This window comes from Mustela lutreola, chromosome 4, assembly GCF_030435805.1.
Source record: "Mustela lutreola isolate mMusLut2 chromosome 4, mMusLut2.pri, whole genome shotgun sequence".
In the NCBI taxonomy this organism is placed as follows: domain Eukaryota; kingdom Metazoa; phylum Chordata; class Mammalia; order Carnivora; family Mustelidae; genus Mustela; species Mustela lutreola.
Genome location: NC_081293.1, coordinates 196736325 through 196760387, shown reverse-complemented (window position 1 = coordinate 196760387; position 24063 = coordinate 196736325). Strand labels below are relative to the sequence as shown.

The window sequence follows — 24063 nt, the reverse complement described above, 5'->3', positions numbered from 1 at the left end:
ATCCTCCATGCAAATGCAGGCCGTGCCCTTTACCGGGTGACCTCTAGCACATCTCGCAACTTGAGTCTAAACTGGGGATACGACACCCACCTGCCCGGTTGTAAGAGCTGAGCATAGTTTATGTTGAGCCCACCATGACCTGCGAGGTTCAAGAAATGGTAGTTAATTATTGTCAGAGTCTCAGATAAGATTGTATTCTGGAGGTCCTTTGAGACTTGGGTTCAGTACAACCAGAGTTGGGGTGAAGGGGTGCCGGCTGCCAGGGCTCCCTCCCCAACCCCTCCACCTCCCTCCCGTTGGTCGGTGGCTGGGGCCCCGCACCCAGGCTTCCCTGCTGTGGGCTGCTCTCCTGACAGTGGTCACATGCCTCTCCTCTCTCCGCAGGCCGAGCCAAGACCTTCCGCCTGAAGCTCCCTGCGCTGCTGGCCTTGACCGCTCGGGACTCCTCCGCGCGGCAGGGCGGGGCGGGCAGTACGGGCGCCCCAGGGGCTGTGGTGGTGGACGTGGACTTGACACCGGCAGCGGCGCCTAGCCGCGAGTCACTGGCCTTGGACGAGGTGCCGGCCATGGACAACCACGTGGCGGGGCTGGGGCCGGCAGAGGAGCGGCGCGCGCTGGTGGGCCCCGGCTCCCCGCCGGCCGGTGCGCCCGAGCCGCACCCGTCTCCCCGGGCTCACAGCCTCAACCCCGACGCGTCGGGCTCCAGCTGCAGCCTGCCCCGGACGCGCTCCCGGGAGAGCTGCGCCAGCGTGCGCCGCGCCTCGTCGGCCGATGACATCGAAGCTATGCGCGCAGGGCTGCCCCCGCCACCGCGCCACGCCAGCACCGGTGAGGGCCCGGGAGCCCTGTGGGGGAAACTGCCCCGCCGCTTCCCCACCGGGGCCTGCCCTGTTGGGCCCCCAGCTTCCCCCTCTCAGCCCCAGCCACCCAGGCCGGGAGATGGAAATCCCATTAAGCACTTACTTAATCCCATTAAGTGGCCTTTTACTCCATTAAATGTCCATTCATCCCGTTACATTCTTCCACTCACAGTCTTTGCTGGCTGGTGGAGCGGCTGGCCCAGGGTGGCCCGGAGTGGGGATGGCGGTGGGGCACGTGTGAAGGGCCGGAGAGGCCTCCGGGTCCTGGTCCCACCTGGCCCTCTGGCCGGCACCCAGTGCTGTGGGTCAGACCCGATGGAGGATCTTCTTCCTCCCTCTCCTTCCGCCTGTCTCCTGAGTTGGCCTCATTGACTCATGGTGTCCCGTGGCCTAGTTCACACAGGGCCTGGTCTCCACCTCAGCCTGTTCCCCGGACTTGGCTTTCCCCTCCACCCTCTGGCGGTGCGCCCCCGCACCCCCTGACCCGATTTTCCCCTCCACTCCAGGGGCCATGCACCCCCTGCGCGGAGGCCTGCTTAACTCCACGTCTGATTCCGACCTTGTGCGCTACCGCACCATTAGCAAGATTCCCCAAATCACCCTCAACTTTGTGGACCTCAAGGGGGACCCTTTCCTGGCTTCACCCACCAGTGACCGGGAGATCATAGCCCCCAAGATAAAGGAGCGGACCCACAACGTCACCGAGAAGGTCACGCAGGTAGGCACTTGGCTCCCTGACTTTCCTCTCACCTTGGAGGAGCTTATAGGGGTGGGAGTGGGCTGTGGTCAAAGTGGGGTGACGGGGGGGGTCTGGTCTGTCTGGTCACTAATGGCCTCTGGAGGGTCGGCAGACCCACTGGCTGGAGGGGGGGAGAGGGTTTCAGAGCTGAGGTAAGAGAGAACAAGTCCAAAAGGTCTTGAGAAAGGGGGACCGCAGGGGAGCAGAGGTTGGGAAGGGAACTTGGGCCAGACCAGATACCGAGAACAGGTCGATGGGGCACAGGGAGGACCGGGCAGGGGAGGCGGGGTGGGCCAGAGAAGGCAGTCCCCGGGGGTGTGATGGGGTCTGCTCACAGGGCGTGGTGAAGGAAGCGTGGGGTAGGGTAGAGGCAGACCTATGAAGATTTCAGATTAGAAGGGGCCATGGAGGTTAAGACTATGGTCCCTGATTCTTCTAGGCCAATGTGATAAGCTAGGTGGAGGGTGGGGGTCCTGTGCTAGCGCCAGAATGGCTGGGAGGTACCCGGCCTGTCCCTAAACCATGGGGAGTGTATGATTGGGGGTGCACAGACACAGAGGGACCAGGTCCCCAAATCCCGGTCCAGAGAAGACTGCCCGCCTTTGGAGGCGTTGCCTGGTACCACCACCAGGCTGGTCTCCTGTCCCCTCCCGGCAGCAGGCTCGCTTGCACCGCCAGTCCATTCCCACTCATTCTTGATGTCCTGGCCTTGGGCGTGGGTCAGGAGTGGGCATCCCTGCAGTGGTGGAGGAGCCCGGGACTGCGGGGGCCGCTGTCCCACACCTCCTGAGCCTCAGTCTCTGTGGCTCCCTCCTGCCCCTTGCACGGCCGCACCCTGAGCTGGCCTGAGTGAGGGCGCGGCCCCCTTTCGCTCCTGTGGTCGCTGCCAGCCTCCTCGGCCCTCCTCCTGGCCCTGCTCCCGCTGCCTCTGGCTCACTGGGCTCCTGCCAGGTCTCCAGCCCCTTGGCCTTGATTCCAGAATGTTTCCCCTCACCCCAGGCCCCCTGTCTGGCTGCCTACCTCGCTCCCCCTCCTGCCTCTGCCCCTCTTCCCACCTGGAGCCCCGGGTGTGTGCCCCGCTCCCGGGCCTGCAGCGTGTGCCTTTCGTGGTGTGGTCTTGGCGTGGTCCTGGGCGGTAGCACGCGTGTGCGTTCCTGGCTTTGCCTGTCACCAGGCGGTCTCTCCATCTCTGGGTGTCTGTCTGACTCTGGCTGGCTGGGCACTGGACCGGCGGGGCGGGGGTGTCGGGGAGACCATTAATCTGCGGTGACAGGCCTGGCTGCCGGGGGAGGGGGAGGGGCATGGGCTGCGGGAGCGGCTGCAGCAGGAGCCCTGATCGGGCTGCGGGGGAGGGGGCCGCTGGCCAGCACGAGGCGGGGCGGGGGAGCCCAGTGTGGCAGGGTGGGGGTGGGGACCTGGGAGGAGGGGCCGGCCGAGGAGCCGAGGTTCCGACCGCGGCGCTGCTGCTGGGCTGGCGGCGGGCAGAGAGCGGCACCCTGGCAGCGGGGCCCGCACTGGGGGGCCATGGGCAGCCCGAGCCAGGAGGGCTGTTGTCCACACTCACTGCCAGGGTGACCCTGGCCCTGGGGCCCAGCCCCAGCGACCCTGGCTTCATGCCAGAGGCTGTCCTGGAAGCCAGGCCGCCAACCTCTGGGGTGCAGCCTGGGCTGGGACTGCTGCTGGGGTGCAGGTGAGGCACTGGCCGGGCCCTTGGGCTCCAGGGCAGGCAGGCTGGGGGGAGCCAAGTCCTCCATGGCGGCCCCAGCAGGGAAGGCAAGCAGGACAGGGGCTCTGCAGCCCAGGGCCCAGAAGGGCCGGGTGAGGCGGGCCGTGCGCATCTCCAGCCTGGTGGCCCAGGAGGTAGGTGACCCCCTCTACCCCCAGCCACTTCCCCCTTCCCTCCCTGGGCTGGGGTACCCAGACAGGCACTGGCAAGTTGGGTGCAGCCTGGAGGGCTCTGGCTCCTGGGCTGGGCTGGGAGAGGGCTTCTGAGAAGCAGGTCAGTCTGGGGAGCCGTGGGGTCCGCAGCTCTGCTCATCCCACTGCTGGGCCCTGCTCGCTCTCATCCAGGCCTGCTGGGCCTGGGTGGACAGTGTTTTTCTTGCCGGGGCTTCCTTTCTTCCATGGCTTCTGTGGCGCACAGTCCTGGCTCCAAATACAAAAAGAGAGGGAGAACAGGAATGAAATGCGTGCCCAGAGAGGGTGACGGTGGGCGAACGGGGAGGAGAGAAGCACGGGGGGCCGGTGAGAGGCTGCCAGAAAAGTTCCGGGTCCCTAAAGCTCCCCACCAGGTGCTGGCTTGGACACGGGGCGGTAGGGAGAGAGGCTCGGGCTGGTTCAGGGGTCCCGATTTGGAGGCTGAGGCTGAGCAGTTTGTGGAATCAGGGGCCACCGGATGGTGGTGAGGGCAGGCTGAGCTCAGCCACCTGGGTCACCTCTTCCTAGGGGCGGGTGGCTGTGTTGCACGCCTCCCAGCCAGGGAATAGGTATGTGTATGGGGGGTGGTGGAGGAGAATCCTACCCACGGGTGACGACCCAGGATTTGGCTGAAATAAGCTTCAGTATTCTGTGGGACCAGAAGTCAGGGTAGGGGTTGCAAATCTGGGCCAAGGCCATGCAGTGAACTGGTGGTTGCCGAGCACAGCCTGGCCCCTGTTGGAGGGGGTCTGTGGATCCAGGTCTTGAGTCCCAGGTGTGTCCCCTGAGTGTGCATTTGAGCAGGGGCATTGTGCTGGTCTTGCTGGTGCAGACTTGGGGAGGGGCAGGGTCGTGCCAGGGTGGTGCCAGGGGTGTGGTCCAACACAGTCCCCAGGGGGCTTGGCTTCTCAGGCTTGGGGAGGAGCCCCGTCCAGGGGCAGCTACCTTCTGCCCTCCTTGTCCTTGGGGGCCCTGGCTGGTTCTTTCTTTAGTCCTCACTTGACCCCTGAAAAGCCATTGGCTCTCGCTCTCTGCCTTAAGGAGCAAGTAGCTTGGGCTGAAGGCAGGGAGAAGTGGGGGCCTGGAAGCCCCCATGCTCCCTCCCCTCCCCTGACTGCAGCTGCTTCCCCAGTCATCAGATATCTCTGACCTGCCTTGCCTCCCGCAGGGTGGCCAAATCCCCAACCATAGCCCGTGTTATCTTCCAGTTACTTCTTCTAAGGAGATGCTCTCCGAACAGTCCACCAGGGGATGGTGGGTCCAGGGGATCCCTGGCTTGAGTGTGAATGGGCATCTTTGGGGGTTCTACCCACCCTGACTCTTCTGGCCCAGAGGTGTGAGGATGTGGGGCCTGGGCTCACAGTACTTCCTGGAGTGAGGCCAGCAACCTTGGTTCTCAACAGTGTGGGTGAGGCCTTGGGCTGGGTGTCCTGGGGATGGCAGTGCCAGGCCTGGAGGACCTAGGGACGGAGTCGGGGGTTGAGTCAGATGTCTGTGGGGGAGGATTCCGGGGGGCAGGGGGAGACAGTAGGGGACAGCCAGGCTTCTGGCCTAGTGTGGGAAAGCTGGCCTCGGTTCTTCCTAGTTTTTGCTTGGGAAGAGAAGGGCACGGCTGCTGGCGTGTGGTGGGGATGGCAGGCCTGCCTCCGCCTGACTATTGAGCCTGTGCAGAGCTGGGTAGGACACTTGGGAACGTTCGCTGGCTGTGTTCATGTAGGGACGTCTATGGCTGGCTTAGGGCTTCTGTGGGCCTTTGTAGGAATGTGGGAGGGCAGAGCTTGAGGGCGGCCCTGGGTCTGGGGAGAGGGGCTTGGTGGGGGTGGGGGTGGCAGGGGTCTGTGCCTTGGTCTCTCCTCCAGGGAAGCCAAGGGGCCTGAGTCTGGGTGGCTGGTACCTTTGGGCCAGCAGCAAGGGGACCTTTAGCCTCTCACTCCCTGGGCCCCCAGGAGTAGCAGTGCCCACCACCATTTTATGTGTTGAAGTTATTATACCTCCTAGGGTTGTCACCCAGGTTTGGAATCTTAGCGCTTGGAGCATTTTCTATGCTGGGATCATGGTGCTTGTGAGTGCTGTGTGTGTGTGTGTGTGTGTGTGTGTGTGTGGTGTTTGGGGTGGGGGTTGGGCAGGGTCCTCTCCGGGAGTTATAACCAGGGGGATGGGTGTGTATCACTGGGATGGGGTGGGTGGGGTGGGGAGAGCCGTAGGTCTGGGTATGACTGCCTGGTGTCCTGAGCTCAGGTGACCAGACAGTAGGCCCGTGAGCTGCAAAGTGAGCTGCGTCGGAGAGGAGTAGCACCCGAGCCCCCAGGTGGGCAGGGGCCATAGCCACTTGGCTGAGGGACTGGTCTCCTGACCAACGCTTGCTGGTGTCTCCCTTCCTCGGTCTGGAGGAAGTCTCTTGCTGGCTTGGTCTCTTCTCTGGAGGCCCCAGCAGAGATGACGCCCACTCCTACTGTGGAGATCCCCGGCACTAGCCTCCAGGGGTACGTCACTCCGGCACCTCTGCCCTCTCTGCCCGTCCAGGTCCTGTCCCTGGGTGCTGACGTGCTGCCCGAGTACAAGCTGCAGGCGCCGCGGATCCACCGCTGGACCATCCTGCACTACAGCCCCTTCAAGGCCGTGTGGGACTGGCTCATCCTGCTGCTGGTCATCTACACGGCCGTCTTCACACCCTACTCGGCTGCCTTCCTGCTGAAGGAGACGGAGGAGGGCCCCCAGGCCCCCGACTGTGGCTATGCCTGCCAGCCCCTGGCCGTGGTGGACTTCATCGTGGACATCATGTTCATCGTGGACATCCTCATCAACTTCCGCACCACCTACGTCAATGCCAACGAGGAGGTGGTCAGCCACCCTGGACGCATCGCTGTCCACTACTTCAAGGGCTGGTTCCTCATCGACATGGTGGCCGCCATCCCCTTTGACCTGCTTATCTTTGGCTCCGGCTCTGAGGAGGTCGGTTGGCCGGGAGGCAGAGGCCGGGAGGGCAGCGGGAGGTGGAGGGGCACGGGGAGGCAGTGAGAGAACGGGGGCCACGGTAGGTGCCCCAGCTAAGCCGTGGCCACCACCCCTTTCCATGGGAGCCACTCACCAGATCCAGAGGGGCTGCCTTCTTCTGTCTGTCTGTCCAAAGCGGCCGCCATGTTCAAATCACACAGAAGTGGCCTGGGAACCGGGGGCAGTTCTGGCCAGGTGCCTCAGGGTGGCTGTGGGACCCTTCAGAGTCCCCTTCTCAGCAGGGGGACCCCATGAGCCGTGTCATCACAGGGCTGGCGCAAGGCTTAATGGGACCCTGTGCCGGGCTTAGGGAATGGGGGGTGTTTCGGTCATTAGAAGGTTCTGGGAGGAAGTGTTTGGGGATCTTTCTCTAGTGACCCCAGGGCTGCAGCGCCCCCCGACTCCTCCTTTGCCCCCACACTGAAGGTCTCCCCCCGCCCCGCCCCCGCCCCCGCAGCTGATCGGGCTGCTGAAGACGGCGCGGCTGCTGCGGCTGGTGCGCGTGGCGAGGAAGCTGGACCGCTACTCGGAGTACGGGGCGGCCGTGCTCTTCCTGCTGATGTGCACCTTCGCGCTCATCGCGCACTGGCTGGCCTGCATCTGGTATGCCATCGGCAACATGGAGCAGCCCCACATGGACTCCCGCATCGGCTGGCTGCACAACTTGGGGGACCAGATCGGCAAACCCTACAACAGCAGCGGCCTGGGTGGCCCGTCCATCAAGGACAAGTACGTCACAGCCCTCTACTTCACCTTCAGCAGCCTCACCAGCGTGGGCTTCGGCAACGTGTCCCCCAACACCAACTCCGAGAAGATCTTCTCTATCTGTGTCATGCTCATTGGCTGTGAGTGTGTCCCTGGGGGTGGGCGGCGGGACAGCGGCAGGTGTTGGGGGTGTTGTGTGGTGCCTAGTCTGGGAGGAGCCTGTGATGGAGGAGAGGGAGATGCCACATGGGCTAGAGGGGGGCCCTGGGACATGAAAGCAGCAGGGATGACCATTGGGGCAAGTTTGGGGCATGTTTGGGGCATGAGGCAGAGCCCCAGGGCGCGTGGACCTGGGCTTCTGTGTTTGTGCAGCTCTTGTGTGTGCTCAGGCGGAGCTGTGACTGCGTGTGTCCCTGACCCGGGGCAGGGGCGGGCAGGGTCCCTGTGCTGACGCCCGCTCCCCCCCGCCCCGTCCCCAGCCCTCATGTACGCCAGCATCTTTGGCAACGTGTCCGCCATCATCCAGAGGCTGTACTCGGGCACCGCCCGCTACCACACGCAGATGCTCCGCGTGCGGGAGTTCATCCGCTTCCACCAGATCCCCAACCCCCTGCGCCAGCGGCTGGAGGAGTATTTCCAGCACGCCTGGTCCTATACCAACGGCATCGATATGAACGCGGTGAGGCCCCGGACTCCGAGGAGGGCTGGAGGTGGCTGGCCGGAGGGAGCAAGGCCGCAGTGGGACTTCTCTCGGGGCCGGAGCACCCTTGACAGCAGCACACTCTGCCATTCGGGGGTCCCAGTTAGCACTGTGAGGGCCCCTGGGAGAGGCATTCTCCTCCTTCTGATGATGGAGCTCGCTTGCCAGAGCTCTCTTGCCGCAGGGCAGGCCAGAGCAGACCCTTGCACAGAGGCGAGGCTTTGAAACCTTCCAACAGCCCCAGGCAGGGATGGGTCTCGACATTTTACCCAAAAAAATGGAGGCTGAGAGCAGCAGGGCGGGTCATCCTCACGGGCACTTGGCTAGAAGGGATGGACCCTCTGGTGCTCCTCCCAGGGTCTTGGGCTGGGCGCCCGAAGCTAGGGTGCTGAGCCTGGCCCCCGCCCCCAGGTGCTGAAAGGCTTCCCCGAGTGCCTGCAGGCGGACATCTGTCTGCATCTGAACCGCTCGCTGCTCCAGCACTGCAAACCTTTCCGAGGGGCCACCAAGGGCTGCCTGAGGGCCCTGGCCATGAAGTTCAAGACGACACACGCACCACCAGGGGACACGCTGGTGCACGCCGGGGACCTGCTCACCGCGCTCTACTTCATCTCCCGGGGCTCCATTGAGATCCTCCGGGGGGACGTCGTCGTGGCCATCCTGGGTACGGCGCTGGGTACGGGTGTTGTGGGGGGACCCAGTACTGGGCGGGAAGGGCCTACTGAGGCCTGAAGAGGTCTGAACTCCTCGAGGGGACAGTTGTTGGGGCTGTGGACCCAGGCCTGCCTGCAGGGACCTTGAGTTCCTTTAATTCGTCAAAGCCTAGGCCCTCCAAGGGGGAGAGGGAAGAGGAGCCCCGCATGGGGTGGGGCTGCTGAACTTGGGGGGTTCTTGGATTCTGTTCCCCCTCAACACTCTTGCTGCCTTTGAAGGCAGGACCAAACCGGTTACTCCTACGTGGGCAGTAAAGGGAGGTTAAGCATCCGACTTTACTAAGGAAATTTACTGAGTTTCCCGCAGCCTCATGTGGCACAGCCCAGCCAAGTGCTCACCATCTCCAAAGCGAAGGGAGACTTGCCCCTCTTCCCTTCTCTTCCTAACCTTCTGTCCCATCTGTACACAGGGCAGGGGTGCCCGGCAGGGACTTCTGCCCTCCGCCTGTCCTTCCCTTGGCCCTGGACAGCTGCGCCTTAGGGCAGAGGCATCGCAATGGGCCATACTCCATGTCTATTTCTCAGTTCAGCACGAACACCTGTACTCATTCCGCAGACATCCCAGACATAACTAAAACCAACGTTTCACCTCACAATGTGCCGCCACGTGTGACACATTCTGGGGTTACCTGCTGGGTGTTGTGGTCAGCTGCGCTGTGCTATACACAAAATGTTGGTCTTGTTTCCCCACTGTGTTAGGATCTAAGCTTGAAGAACACCGAGGGCACAGTGATTGGCCAGGAGGGGGTTTAGGACGTGGGGTTTGGAGGGTGGATACAAGATACAAGTGGGCTTAGAACCCAAGGAGGCCAGGACCGAGGGTAGAGTGGGCTTTCCAGGCTGGTCCCGCTGGCTGCTTGCAGTACTGGAAGGCAAGGAGAAGCACACTCTCTCCCCGCCTCCCCTCGTGCCTCACAAGTCCCGCCTTTGGGCGCAGGCGGGAAGATGTGGCTGGTGGACGCTTCCCTGGCTGTGGGGGCAGGGGCTGGTGGGTGGGTGCTCAGACTGAGGGGAGGCCCTCAGCCCCCAGTCCGGGATAGGAAGACTGGGAAGACAGGTGCCTTTTGGTTGTGATGCTGCCCAGGGGCTGAACCCCCACTCTTGGTGGCCTCCAGGGAAGAATGACATCTTTGGAGAGCCTTTAAACCTGTATGCTCGGCCTGGCAAGTCCAATGGCGATGTGCGGGCCCTCACCTACTGCGACCTACACAAGATCCACCGGGATGACCTGCTGGAGGTGCTGGACATGTACCCTGAGTTCTCTGACCACTTCTGGTCCAGCCTGGAGATCACCTTCAACCTGCGGGACGTGAGTGGGCTGCCCTGAGCAGGCTGCACCCTGGTGGCCGCCCCCAACTGCGTGACCTCTTCCGGCTTCTTTCCCCACCTGTCAGATGGCGTCCCAGCGTCACTGAGCTTTCCTTCTAGGGCAGAAGTGACATCTGTGCCAGGAGCTCGGGGCCTCACTTGCTATGTTAATGAGGGGGTGTGGGCTGATCCGGGCAAGGCAGGTGGGTGCAGAAGGGACCTGACACTGCTTTTGGTTCCAGACCAACATGATCCCCGGGTCTCCTGGCAGCGGGGAGCTGGAGGGCGGCTTCAACAGACAGCGCAAGCGCAAGCTGTCCTTCCGCAGGCGCACCGACAAGGGTGAGGCGGGGGCGGGGCGGGGGCGGGGAGCGGTGGGCGGGGTCCAGGTGAGGAGGGAGGGGGGCGGAGCATGGAGTCCTTCGGTCAGTGTCCACTGCACCTGGCCTTGCAGACTTTTGCACCCCTAACTTCAGTGTTCCCCACTCTCACCCCAGCTGCCCAAACGCTGTCCGTTCTCTAATGTCCATTTGAACTGGCACCTCCTCCGGGAAGCCCCGGGCGGGGAGTGCTGGCCTCAGCTGCTTTGGGCCTCAGGTGGCTGGCGCTGCCTTGAACTGATGTTGGGGGGAGGACACAGTGCAGAGGGGGATGAGGGGCCAGAGACGGGGGTCTCCGAGAGCCGGGCCCATAAGTGCCACTGCCTGTGTTTGGGCAGTCAGCGGTCGGAGGCGACCTGGTCCCGCTTCCGGGAGCTCTCAGTCCGCTTGAGGTGGGGAAAAGGGCAGAAGAAACAGCCAGGGACAACCCAGGGCGTCCTAGCACAGCCCTCTGCCAGTCCTGCTTGGTCCCCTCCCCTCCCCTCCCCCCCCACCCCTTCGTGCCTCCTTCCTTCTTTGAGGCCTGTTCTCTGTTTCCCACAGACCCGGAACAGCCAGGGGAGGTGTCCGCCTTGGGGCCGGGCCGGGCGGGGGCAGGGCCGAGTAGCCGGGTCCGGCCAGGGGGGCCGTGGGGGGAGAGCCCATCCAGTGGCCCCTCCAGCCCTGAGAGCAGTGAGGATGAGGGCCCAGGCCGCAGCTCCAGCCCCCTCCGCCTGGTGCCCTTCTCCAGCCCCAGGCCCCCCGGAGAGCCGCCGGGTGGGGAGCCCCTGACGGAGGACGGTGAGAAGAGCAGTGACACTTGTAACCCGCTGTCAGGTAGGGTAAGGGCCATCTCGGGTGGGCGGGGCGTGGCAGCTGACCGAGCTCAACTCAGTTCTCTGGCTCCAGGGGCCTTCTCAGGAGTGTCCAACATCTTCAGCTTCTGGGGGGACAGCCGGGGCCGCCAGTACCAGGAACTGCCTCGCTGCCCTGCCCCGACCCCCAGCCTCCTGAACATCCCCCTCTCCAGCCCCTGCCGGAGGTCCCGGGGCGACGTGGAGAGCAGGCTGGATGCCCTTCAGAGGCAGCTCCACAGGTGAGGCCGGCTCCTGGTGTGGAGGGGTGGGCTGGGTGGGCTGGGTGTGACCGGGGGGTCCCCGCAGTGTGACGCGGCGAAGGGAGGGTGTGTGCTGGGTGGGCCTTTCTGTGTGTGCGCCGCCTTGACCTTCTCCTTCCGTTGGGTGCCGAGACCCAGGCCGCACCCCTAGAGCGGGGAGGGAGGCTGGGCTGGCCCCCCCCCCCCGGCGGGTCCATAGGGCGGTCCCGGAGTCCCAGCCGTCAGGGGCCCCCACCCCCGAGAGCCAGAGCACCTCCTCCTTCTTGCTCCAGGCTGGAGACCAGGCTGAGCGCAGACATGGCCACTGTCCTGCAGCTGTTACAGAGACAGATGACTCTGGTCCCACCTGCCTACAGTGCTGTGACCACCCCCGGGCCCGGTCCCACCTCCGCCGCCTCCCTGCTGCCTGTGAGCCCCGTCCCTACCCTCACCCTGGACTCGCTTTCTCAGGTAAGTTCCAAGGCCCTGCCCCTGCCCAGGGCGCCCCGGCCTCGCCTTCCGCCCCAGTTCCACCCCAAACCCGCTCTGCTGGCTCTGGCTCCGCCCTGGGCCGCGGCGTCCGCCCCCATTTCTGCCCTCGTCCCCGATGGCGCTCTTGAAGGCAGGCTTCCTGGGGAGCCGTGGGCACAGGGCAAGGCAGGAGAGCCCCCCAAGCCGAAGCCCCCCAAAAGTGGGGCAGAGGAGACCAGCAGGCTGAGAGGAGTCACCTGAATGACCAGATCTACTCAAGGTGTCTGTGTCATGGCCATGAGGGGTCTCCCGAGGAGGGGGCTGGGTGGACCAGACGCCCTGTGATGGGGCTGCGTGCCCACACGGTCCGAGCTCCCTGCCGTGACGGGCGCTGCTCAGTTCTGGCTCTGTGGCCAACCAGTGGCTGTCACGTTGGCTGCCTGGCAGGGCTGTCTGGAGGGCTTTGGCTAAGCCCCAGGGTAGCACTTCTGGCCCGCATCTCCTCTCTTCTGCCGGAGTGGGCCTCTGTTGCCCTTTGTCCTCTCCCGAGTGGGCATGTGTGTTCCCAGTCTTCTGACAAGACAGCTGTGCCTGGGCCCCAAGAAGGAGGCTCTTCTGGCTCCTAGAGGTCGCCTGGGATCTGCTCCCCACTTCCTCTGGCATCTGCTCCCCCTCCCATATGCTGCCTGCTCCTGTTTGCAGACACTAGGGCCCACGTCAGCAAACGTGCCAGTCTCCCTTCACGGCCTCCCCCGCGGAGATCTCCCGGCACACTCATCAGCATCCGCAAACCCCTCCCGCCTGCCCTGGCACTCTCCCTGGCCTTCCGAGGCCTGGCCGCCAGCCTGCCTCTGTTTCTAGGTCCCCGAGTTCTTTCTAGATGGGAGGAAGGAGCCTCATTTCTTTTTGTCCCAACTCAGGGCCCCGTATTCTGGGTTGGGTTTGGAGTCATCTGCTGTGTTCCCCGGGGAAGGGAGTGGCTGCAGCCTGGAGTGCCCCCCTGGGTCACGGATGGCTCCCTGGGCCCCCAGCTGCGCAGCTGGGCTCTTGCCCGCGGAGAATGCATTTCTCTGCTTGCAGCCTTGGCACCTCCCCTTCACGCCCCAGGTGCCGGCCCGTGTGCCTTGGCCCTTCTCCCTGCCCCTCCCACCCTCTCTGTCCTCCCGTCCTCTGTCCCGGAATTCGCCTGGTCCTCTCTGCCTCATCCGCGGTCTCCCTCCTCTGCTCATGCTGTGTTCTCTGCAGGTTTCCCAGTTCATGGCGTTCGAGGAGCTCCCCCCGGGGGCCCCAGAGCTCCCCCAAGATGGTCCCCCTCGACGCCTCTCCCTGCCGGGCCAGCTGGGGGCCCTCACCTCCCAGCCCCTGCACAGACATGGCTCAGACCCGGGCAGTTAGTGGGGCTGCCCGGTGTGGACACGTGGCTCACCCAGGGTTCAGCGCACTGCCTGGGCCCCTCCCCTCAGAGGCCCTGCCCGGGAGGCCCTGGCCAAGAAAGGGGAGAAGAAGGCGAAGGCACGGCCCCTCCCCCAGCCCTCGGGACCATCTCCGCCTGCAGTCCCCTGGGCCCCCACGGGAGGGGAAGGGGCAGGGGACAGGGCCGGGCAGTGGATGGGGGTCTGTGGTCTCCCCAACTGCCCTGGGGGCATTAGCTGGTCTAACTGCCCGGAGGCACCCGGCCCTGGGCCTTAGGCACCTCAAGGACTTTTCTGCTATTTACTGCTCTTATTGTTAAGGATAATAATTAAGGATCATATGAATAATTAATGAAGATGCTGATGACCATGAATAATAAATAATTATCCTGAGGAGAGTCGTGCAGTGCTGAGTGGGGGAGGGGGGCCCTTCGGCACACGCTGTATCCCGTGTTCACATTCGCACTCGTGTGTGCACGCGCACTGGGGTCTCGGGGGCTCTGGGTGCACAGGGCCTGCAGGGGCTGTCTGGAGCGTGCACAGAGAGTGTTCCCTGGGGGCTGATGCGGGTCACCTCTGGGGATTCCTGCATCTTGGGGGCCCTGCTTCCTGTGGCCCTGGATTCAGGATAGCCAAGAACCACCTGGATTGTTTTGAATAGAGAGGTCATCCTAGTGCCATGCCAGGCCTGGGTTCAGCCCCTCAGGGTCGTGTTTTGCTGGGTGGCATCCTGGCTCCCAGGGCTGGCCCTGCTGACTGCTAACACGGCCCTATGCTGGCCTGTTGCCTTACACACTTCGTGGGCCCAGCCCACACTGACCCTGACCCGGTGCTCTATTGGTTCCTTCTGACTCACATCCCCAACCACCTGACTTAGTCTTATCTTGACCTTAACCCACACTCAGGCGGACGCAGTATAGTTGGGCCCCCACAGCACCCCAGTTCTGGGCACTGCTTTTCTAGCCCCAGCCAGAGCTCCCCAGGTGTCTGGCTGCAGACGGGCCCCACCCCGGTCACGGTAGTCTCCTGAGCACCTGTGATCTTGGCCACAGACTTGCTGCCTAGAGGGGGTGGAATTTTTTGAGTGGCTCATTGCCATTAGTGGGGAAGCCAGTCACAATGTACATCCCAGGGCCAGGGAAGGGTTGTGTGCGTGCGCGTGCGCGCGCGCGCGCAGCGCGCGCACACACACACACACACACACTCTCTTTATCTCGTGTGCTGCTGGGCTTGCGAGGACACAGCCTCCTGGAGCCCCGGCTGGCCGTGACCATGGCAGGCACCTGCTGGCCAGCAGGAGGAGCCGAGGGGCAGTGGCTGGCTCTGTTTATAGGCAACAGTGCTGCAGCAGGCCTCTGGAGCTGACGAGCGGTTTCCTACTTAACCCCTACAACTCCTGACCCCTGGCAGTGGGTTTGTGAATTGGCTTTAGAATCCAATGTGGCTGTTCTCAATGCCCGTGGCTGGGGTGGGGTGGGTGATGGGAGCAGAGACCCCAGTCTCTGAGCAGCCTGGAGGATTCTTGCTGTGCCCAGAGCATGGAGGAGAGCAGGGAGAGAATCTCCTGTCCCAGTGACTCTGCCCCAGGGCCCTGGCTCCCCTCCTGGGATCTGCCACACATGCTCATCACTCTGGTGGTCACACACGGGACTTCCTGGTGGGTTGATGTAAGCGATGTAGGGGGTGGGGGATGGGGGATGGTGGGGGTGGGACAGAGACAGACCCAGGCAGAGGTGACCCTGAGGCTGCCGCTGAGAAGTGATGTACAGACAGCTCAGTGCCCCTGGCACACCGGGTCCATGTGAGCTGGGCCAAGGGCCGGTGCTCAGATGTTGGCTCCATCCTTGTTACCGCCCGCCCTTGGCCTTAGCGTATCCTCATCCAGGAGCTCAGCTATGGTTCACACCACTCTGCCCCGGTGCAGGGGTGGAGGCTGGGGGAGCCTGGGAGAGGGGCTGGGGCCATCCCAGTGAGTCAGGGCTGGTGCTGGTGGGCGCCTGGTGGGGAGGGAACACCATGCCAGCTCCCGCAGTTGGCCACCGGCCGCATGTGGACTTCGGTGCTTGTCTGCGATGAAAGCACATGGATGTCCCGGGGGGTCAGTCTGCTCAGCCTGTACGGGGTTGCTGCAAGGGTGGCTCGGATGCCCCATGGGGACTCGGAGGTCCCCGCCGGCCGCCAGCAGCTGAGGTTCGAGGGTGGGTGGAGGACAATATTTCCTGGATCATTCTACCAGTCCAGGTGCAGCTAGGTGCTCGGTCCATGTGACATTTAGCCCTCAGGGGTAGGAGTAATTATTCCAAGCGGGAAGATGAAGACTCAGCGTGGGCAGTGACTGGCGGGTGCTCACATCGCTGCCGGGTGACCGCACAACTTCAGACCGCACGGGAGGAGTGACGGTGACCCTCCAGGCAACACACTGGGGCTGACACTGGCCGCAGGACGCAGGCTCAAACCTGGGCCGTGTGGGTCCTGAAAGGCAGGCAGGGCTGCTGTGACTGGGAGTGCACCACAGTCTCGGAGCCTCGCAGGGAGACACCCCCCACTCCCGTTCCTAGCCTGCTCTGCCCCTCCCCGCTCCAGGCCGGGTGACAGCCCCCTCCTCCTGCCAGGCCCGGATCATGGTCTGCCCTTCGCACAAGAGTAATGCTATAAACTACAGCTGTACCTGCAGCCCCGAAGGTCAAGTTTTTGGGCAGGGTCTGCCCAAAGCAGAAGGCGGCCATGACCACCTGTAGGGCCCTGGGTTCAGACTGGCTGCACCTTACGGGGTCCTTGTTGCATCCCTGAGGCCTGAGCATTCTCAGGTGTGTGGGAGAGGGGTGGGTGCAACTCTAGCTCCTGTCTTCTAGCTGCGAGTACAGCCTAACGGCAGGCTACGGCCCTCCGGGGACCACCCTTGCCCTCTGCTTCGCCCACTCTTTTTTTTTTTTTTTTTGTCCACTCTTTTAATGTCCATCTCATCTAATTTGTTATTTTATTTATTTATTTATTTAATTTAGTAGAAACCATCAGTATATATGCTTCGGAAGGGAGATGAAGGGCCATCAGAAGCCAGTAGCCTGGGAGCCTGGTAAAAGGGTGCCTTAGGGGAATCATTCCTGGAGCCCAGAAAGGGAGACAAGAAGGAGGCACAGGGACCGCCGTGCAGCCCTCTGCACACTAGGCTGTTCCTCTCCTGGCCTGAAGCGGTAGATAGGGAGCAGCATGGGCCCCACGCCCATTCTGTGGGGCCTAGAACAGTACCTCGCACTGGGATGTGCTGTGTTTCCTGAATGGATGGATGGACAGACAGATGGATGGACAGATGGGTGGACTGATGGATGGATGAATGGATGGATGAATGCAAACACTGCCCTCCTCCCAGGGACAGAGACCCTTCGGCTGGACAGGCAGGGGCTGGGGAAGGCCTCCCATGATTGGCAGAAGCAGAAGGAAGGCAACTTCCCAGAGCTCTCCTCTCCCCTTGCACCCTCCCCCGTCACCAAGTTCTCCCCCATGCCAGTCCTCATGTCTGCTCGACACACCTCTGCGGCAACTGCACACTGCCCCAGACCCATTCTCTGGTTTCCCCTGTCACCGGGGCTCCCAGAGCCACAAGGACTTTGGTGGAGGGAAAGGCAGAGGTGAGGGTGAAGTCACCTCCTCTCCTGCAGAGCCGGGCTCCCAAGTGTTGGGGATTTGTGGTCCTGAGCTGAGGGCCAGAGGGGTGGGGTTGGGGCTGGAAGAGGCTGCGGTGGGCAACGAAAATGATCTGGGCAGGAAGGCAGGCAGCAGGGCTTGGAGCTGGAGTGTGGTCAGGGATTGGGATAGGACCTGATGACAGCTCGGGACCAGGCTGCCTCCCCCTACCTCCACCTCTCACCTGAAGGTCCAGGAGCTGAGTGGGGCCCTGATGGTGCCTCACCTGGGAACGCAGCCACTGCGCAGGGTCTAGGTGCAAGCTTGGCCTTGCACCTGTCCTTACCTGGATTCTTGCCCTCGCTCAGCCCAGACAGGGGCAGCTCTCACATTTCATGAACACATAAGAGTGACTGATACTCACCGAATGTGTCCTTAGTGGTGAGTGTTATTCCCACTGCCTGAAACCAAAGCCCAAGAGGCTGAAGTCACTTGCCAGACATCAGCAGCTTCAGACTGGCGTGGGAGTGTGGACCCATGGGGCCAAGCCTCCACCTGCTGGCTTAACTCTTGGGCACACTGCTGCCATTGCTCTAGGGACAGTGACTAGGAGACCTTTGCAAGAGTCTGGGATTTTGAGAACCTTCTCTCTCCTGCAGACTTGTGTAGCTTCTCCTTTGTCTTGGGGGCCCTTTGGTGAGTTCCTGCTGGTCCTCAGGTGATTCTTGTAAGAAACGCTTGGATCACCCCCTCCCTGGAGCTGGGGGAGCCCCTGTGCTACTCCAGCATCCTCTGCTCCCCCTATCCTCCCCACCCCTGACCCTGAACTGCCAGATCTGGGGGGCGTATGGCCTCTGTGCTACACTGTGTCCCTGTCTGTTTCCCTCCAGCACCAAGCACAGTGGCTCTCCCAGAGCAGGCACTGAGCTATTTCTAAAGGAACATATTTGGATTTGGGTAGTGATTAGCAGTAAAATCCTTAACATCAAAAGGGTCCCTGTGCTTGACTCTAGGGAGTTGTGTCTTCCAGACTTGAGGCATGAGGGGTGAGCAAGCGGCCCAGGGTTTCTGGCACTCCTTGAATCTCTCCTGCTATGAGCAGGCGTGGATCTGGTACCCCGGAGGTGGTCCTAAGGGCCTGTGTTCTTTACGTCTTCCACCTCGTCCTCTTGGTTCGACTCAACACTTGGGGTGGGGGCCCTGCTCTGAGTTACAATTAGAGACCTTGTCTTGTGCCCTCTGGAGCTGGAATCCCTGCTGGTGGGCATCTCAGGGCTTCTCTGGACATCCCGGGGTGGCCGCTGCTCACCAGGGCTTTGGGGGAATCCTTGCTCTGCTTCCCAGTACCACCCTCTTGGGTGCCATGTCCCCAGCCTGACCAAATCTTCAGAGGCAGCCATAGAGCCTGGCTGATTTTTCTAGGGTCTGTTCTCTGCAGGGCTGGGGAGAAGGAGGTCTGATGTCAGGCCCTTTCTGCCACTCGCTTGCCCATGCTGCATCAGCTGATGGACCAGAGCGGGCCCAGGCCCTAAAGGGAGAGATGGCCTCTTTGCCTCCAGGACACAAGGTCCTTAGTCCTTTCCAGACTCGCCTGCCCTTATACTTCCCCTGCTCTGTGCCCGCCACTCCAGCCGCATGAGGTCAGCTCCTGCTAACTATGCTCGTGCTCTCCCTGAATTCGCCCCATCCTTCCCTCCTCTTGGAAAGCAAACTCCGTTGTTCCTGGTCTGGGGAAATCCATCCATCCTTTAAGTCCTAGCTCAGGTGTTGCCTCCTGCAGGACACGTCTCTGGGCTTCTCTGTGGATCTAAGCTTCTGTGTAGCTCTGGCCTCAGACCTGTGTTAGAGTCCCCACCACACTGCACCTGTTGTTTTGTCTCTTTTCTGAGAGGCGACGGGCTGAGTATTGGTCATCTTTACATCTCCTCCAAGACACCTCCCTCATGGTCCTGGGGAGACTTTGTGGGCACTTTGACAACATGTCTTGTTCCCAGTGTCCAGTTTCCAACTGGCCTCTGTGTATTGGGCTCCCACTAGTGCTCTCTGTGTGCCTGCCCATTAGTCCTCTGATGGTCAAGGCTGAGGGAGGGTCCTCTTAGGGCTTTTCAGTTCCAACTTCGGATCTGTGGGATACATATTTCCCCCAAGTGGTGGACTGTCCCTTGGGAACTGAAAAGTACTCAGCCTGGCTGCTCAGGTGAGACCTTACTTGCTTGTATGGTAAGAGGCATCTTCCTCAGTGTCCTGCTGGTCTCACCCCATAGGGACCATACTATCTAGCTCAAGTCCTCAAAAATACTGAAAAAAATTAGAAGCGCAGAGACTTCTAAGGTGATTATTTTGAGCCACTTTTACTTTATTTTTTCGTTTTTTAATAAAGTTAACATATAATGTATTATTTGCCCCAGGGGTATAGGTCTGTGAATCATCAGTCTTACACAATTCGTAGCACGCACCATAGCACATACTTTCCCAATGTCCATAACACAGCCACCCCATCCCTACCCCCCTCACCCCCCAGCAACCCTTAGCTTGTTTCCTGAGATTAAGAGTCTCTTATGGTTTGTCTCCCTCCCGATCCCATCTTGTTTCATTTTTTCCCTCCCTACCCCCCACGAACCCCTGCCCTCTCAGATTCTTCATATCAGAGAGATGATATGATAATTGTCTTTCTCTGATTGACTTACTTCGCTCAGCATGATACCCTCTAGTTCCATCCATGTCATTGCACATGGCAAGATTTCATTTCTTTTGATGGCTGCATAGTATTCCATTGTGTATATATACCACATCTTCTTTATCCATTCTTCTGTTGATGGACATCCACGTTCTTTCCATAGTTTGGCTATTGTGGACATTGCTGCTATAAACATTTGGGTGCATGTGCCCCTTCGGATCACTACATTTGTAACTTTAGGGTAAATACCTGGTAGTGCGATTGCTGGGTCATAGGGTAGCTCCATTTTCAACTTTTTGAGGAACCTCCATACTGTTTTCCAGAGTGGCTGCACCAGATTGCATTTCCATCAACAGCATAGGAAAGTTCCTTTTCTCTGCATCCTCGCCAACATCTGTCGTTTCCTGACTTGTGAGTGAGATGATATCTCACTGTGGTTTTGATTTGTCGTTCCCTGATGTTGAGCACTTTTTCATGTGTCCGTTGGCCATCTGAATGTCTTCTTTGCAAAAATGTCTGTTCATGTCTTCTGCCCATTTCTTAATTGGATTATTTGTTCTTTGGGTGTTGAGTTTGATAAGTTCTTTATAGATTTTGGATACTAGCCCTTTATCTGATATGTCATTTGTGATTATCTTCTCCTATTTGTCAGTTGTCTTTTGGTTTTGTTGACTGTTTCCTTTGCTGTGCAAAAACTTTTTATCTTGATGAAGTCCCAACAGTTCATTTTTGCCCTTGCTTCCCTTGCCTTTGGTGATGTTTCTAGGAAGAAGTTGCTGCGGCTGAGGTCGAAGAGGTTGCTGCCTGTGTTCTCCTTAAGGATTTTGATGGATTCCTGTCTCACATTGAGGTCTTTCATTCATTTTGAGTCTATTTTTTGTGTGTGGTGTAAGGAAACGGTCCAGTTTCATTCTTCTGCATGTGGCTGTCCAATTTTCCCACCACCATTTGCTGAAAAGACTGTCTTTTTTCCATTGGATGTGACATTCTTTCCTGGTTTGTCGAAGATTAGTTACCCTAGGGCTGAGGGTCCATTTCTGGGCTCTTTATTCTGTTTGATTTATCTATGTGTCTGTTTTTGTGCCAGTACCATACTGTCTCAATGATGACAGCTTTGTAATAGAGCTTGAAGTCTGGAATTGTGATGCTGTCAACTTTGGTTTTCTTTTTCAACATTCCTCTGGCTATTCGGGGTCTTTTCTGGTTCCGTATAAATTTTAGGATTGTTTATTCCATTTCTTTGAAAAAAATTGATGGTATTTTGATAAGGATTGCATTAAATGTGTAGATTGCTTTAGGTAGCATAGGCATTTTCACAATATTTGTTCTTCCAATCCACGAGCATGGAACGTTTTTCCATTTCTTTGTGTCTTCCTCAATTTCTTTCATGAGTACTTTATAGTTTTCTGAGCACAGATTCTTTGCCTCTTTGGTTAGGTTTACTCCTAGGTATCTTATGGTTTTGGGTGCAATTGTAAATGGGATCGACTCCTTAATTTCTCTTTCTTCTGTCTTGCTGTTGGTGTATAGAAATGCAACTGATTTCTGTGCATTGATTTTATACCCTGACACTTTACTGAATTCCTGTATGAGTTCTAGCAGTTTGGGTTTTCCATATAAAGTATCATATCATCTGCAAAGAGTGAGATTTTGAGTTCTTCTTTGCCAGTTCAGATGCCCTTTATTTCTTTTTCTTGTATGATTGCTGAGGATAGGACTTCTAGTAGTGTGTTGAATAGCAGTGGTGATAGTGGACATCCCTGCCATGTTCCTGACCTTAGGGGAGTAGCTTTCAGTTTTTCCCCATTGAAAATCATATTCACTGTGGTTTTCTCATAGATGACTTTGATGATATTGAGGTATATGCACTCTATCCCTACACTGTGAAGAGTTTTGATCAAGAAAGGATGCTGTACTTTCTCAAATGCTTTTTCCACATTTATTGAGAATACCATATGGTTCTTTTTCTTTCTTTTATTAATGTATTGTATCACATTGATTGGTTTGCAGATGTTGAATGAACCTTGCATCCCAGGAATAAATCTCATTTGGTCATGGTGAATAACCCTTTTAATGTACTGTTGGATCCTCTTGGCTAGTATTTTGGTGAGAATTTTTATATCCATGTTCATCAAGGATATTGGTCTGTAATTCTCCTTTTTGATGGGGTCTTTCTCTGGTTTTGGGATCAAGGTAATAATGCTGGTCTCATAAAATGAGTTTGGAAGTTTTCATTCCATTTCTATTTTTTGGAATAGTTTCAGGAGAATGAGTATTAATTCTCTTTAAATGTTTGGTAGAATTCCCCTGGGAAGCCATCTGGCCCTGGGCTCTTGTTTGTTGGAAAATTTTTGATGACTGCTTCAATCTCCTTAATGGTCATGGGTCTGTTCAGGTTTTCTATTTCTTCCTGGTTCAGTTTTGGTAGTTTATATGTTTCTAGGAATGCATCCATTTCTTCCAGACTGTCAAATTTGCTGGTGTATAGTTGCTCATAATATGTTCTTATAATTGTTTTTATTTCTTTGGTGTTGGTTGTGATCTCTCCTCTTTCATTAATGATTTTATTAATTTGGGTCCTTTCTCTTTTCTTTTTGATAAATCTGGCCAGGCGTTTATCAGTCTTATTAATTTTTTCAAAGAACCAGTTCCTAGGTTCGTTGATTTGTTCTACTGTTCTTTTGGTTTCTATTTTATTGATTTCTGCTCTGATTTTTATTATTTCTCTTCTCCTGCTGGGTTTAGGCTTTCTGTGCTGTTCTTTCTCCAGCTCCTTTAGGTGTAGGGTTAGGTTGTGTACTTGAGAACTTTCTTGTTTCTTTCTTTCTTTCTTTTCTTTTTTTTTTTTTTAAAGATTTTATTTATTTATTTGAGAGAGACAGACACAGAGAGAGAGAGATTGAGAGAAAGAATGAGCATGAGAGGGGAGAAGCAGACTCCCTGCCAAGCAGGGAGCCCAATGTGGAACTCGATCCCTACACTCCAGAATCAGGACCTGAGCCGAAGGCTGTTGCCCAACCAACTGAGCCACCTAGGCACCCTCTTTCTTATTTCTTGAGAAAGGGTTGCATTGCTATATACTTTCCTCTCAGGACCACCTTTGCTGTGTCCCAAAGATTTTGAACAGTTGTGTTTTCATTTTCATTTGTTTCCATGAATTTTTAAAAAATTTAATTTCTTCATTGACCCATTCATTCTTTGTAGGATGCTCTTTAGCCTCCATGTAGTTGATTTCTTTCCAAATTTCCTCTTGTGATTGAGTTCTAGTTTCAGAGCATTGTGGTCTGAAAATATGCAGGGAATGATCCAATCTTTTGGTCACAAATCTGATTTGTGACCCAGGATGTAATCTGTTCTGGAGAATGTTCCATGTGCACTAGAGTAGAATGTATAGTGGTATAGTAAAATGTGTGTGTATATATATATATATATATATATATATATATATATATATATGTATATATATATGTATGTAGTATATAGTAGTGTAGAGTAGAATGTGTAGTAGAGCAGTATTCTTTTGTTTTGGGATAGAATATTCTACATATATCTGTGATGTCCATCTGGTCCAGTGTGTCATTTAAAGCCTTTATTTCTGGGCTCCTGGGTGGCTCAGTTGGTTAAGCCACTGCCTTAGACTCAGGCCATGATCCAGAAGTCCTGGGATCAAGTACCAGGTCAGGCTTCCCCTGCTTTGCAGGGATCCTGCTTCTTTCTCTCCTTCTGCCTCTCCCCCTGATTGTGCTCTCTCTATCTCTCTCTCTGTGTCAAACAAACAAACAAATAAATAAATAATTAAAATCTTTAAAGCCTTTATTTCCTTGTTGATCTTTTGCTTAGATGATCTGTCCATTTCAGTGAGGGGGGTGTTAAAGTCCCCTACTATTATTGTATTATTGTTGCTGTGTTTCTTTGGTTTTGTTATTAATTAGTTTATATAATTTGCTGCTCCAATGTTAGGGGCATAGATATTTAAAACTGTTAGAGCTTCTTGTTGGACAGACCCTTTAAGTATGATATAGTGTCCTTCTCCATCTCTTATTACAGTCTTTGGCTTAAAACCTAATTTATCTGATATAAGGATTGCCACCTCAGTTTTCTTTTGATGTCCATTGACATGGTACATTGTTTTCCACCCCCTCACTTTACATCTGGAGGTGTCTTTGGGTCTAAAATGAGTTTCTTGTAGACGGCATATAGATGGGTCTTTTTTTTTTTTTTTAAATCTATTCTGATACCCTGTGTCTTTTGATTGGGGCATTTAGCCTATTTACATTCAGGGTAACTATTGAAAGATGGGAATTTAGTGCCATTTTATTGCCTGTAAGGTGACTGTTACTGTATATTGTCTCTGGTCTGTTACTTTTAGGCTCTCTCTTTGCTTAGAGGACCCTTTCAATATTTCCCATAGGGATCGTTTGGTGTTTGCAAATTCTTTCAATTTTTGTTTGTTCTGGAAGATTTTTATCTCTCCTTCTATTTTCAGTGACA

The 24063-nt window shown here is 57.5% G+C and overlaps 1 protein-coding gene across 2 annotated transcripts in view; it reads left to right on the top strand.

The window, feature by feature from the left end:
- Positions 1 to 13667, top strand: part of KCNH2 (potassium voltage-gated channel subfamily H member 2) — a 31801-nt gene extending 18134 nt beyond the window's left edge. The window contains exons 4-15 of one of the 2 annotated variants that reach the window (XM_059172242.1): positions 385 to 828; positions 1367 to 1578; positions 6040 to 6468; positions 6968 to 7355; positions 7695 to 7894; positions 8327 to 8579; positions 9744 to 9937; positions 10179 to 10278; positions 10860 to 11132; positions 11205 to 11391; positions 11685 to 11862; positions 13108 to 13667. In XM_059172242.1, coding sequence (XP_059028225.1) covers positions 385 to 828; positions 1367 to 1578; positions 6040 to 6468; positions 6968 to 7355; positions 7695 to 7894; positions 8327 to 8579; positions 9744 to 9937; positions 10179 to 10278; positions 10860 to 11132; positions 11205 to 11391; positions 11685 to 11862; positions 13108 to 13257 — 3008 coding nt within the window. In that variant the 3' untranslated portion in view covers positions 13258 to 13667. Of the gene's footprint in view, positions 1 to 384; positions 829 to 1366; positions 1579 to 3054; positions 3460 to 6039; positions 6469 to 6967; positions 7356 to 7694; positions 7895 to 8326; positions 8580 to 9743; positions 9938 to 10178; positions 10279 to 10859; positions 11133 to 11204; positions 11392 to 11684; positions 11863 to 13107 lie in introns of those variants that run through there. The other variant, XM_059172243.1, reaches the window with a different exon arrangement.
- The last annotated feature ends 10396 nt before the right edge of the window (positions 13668 to 24063 follow it).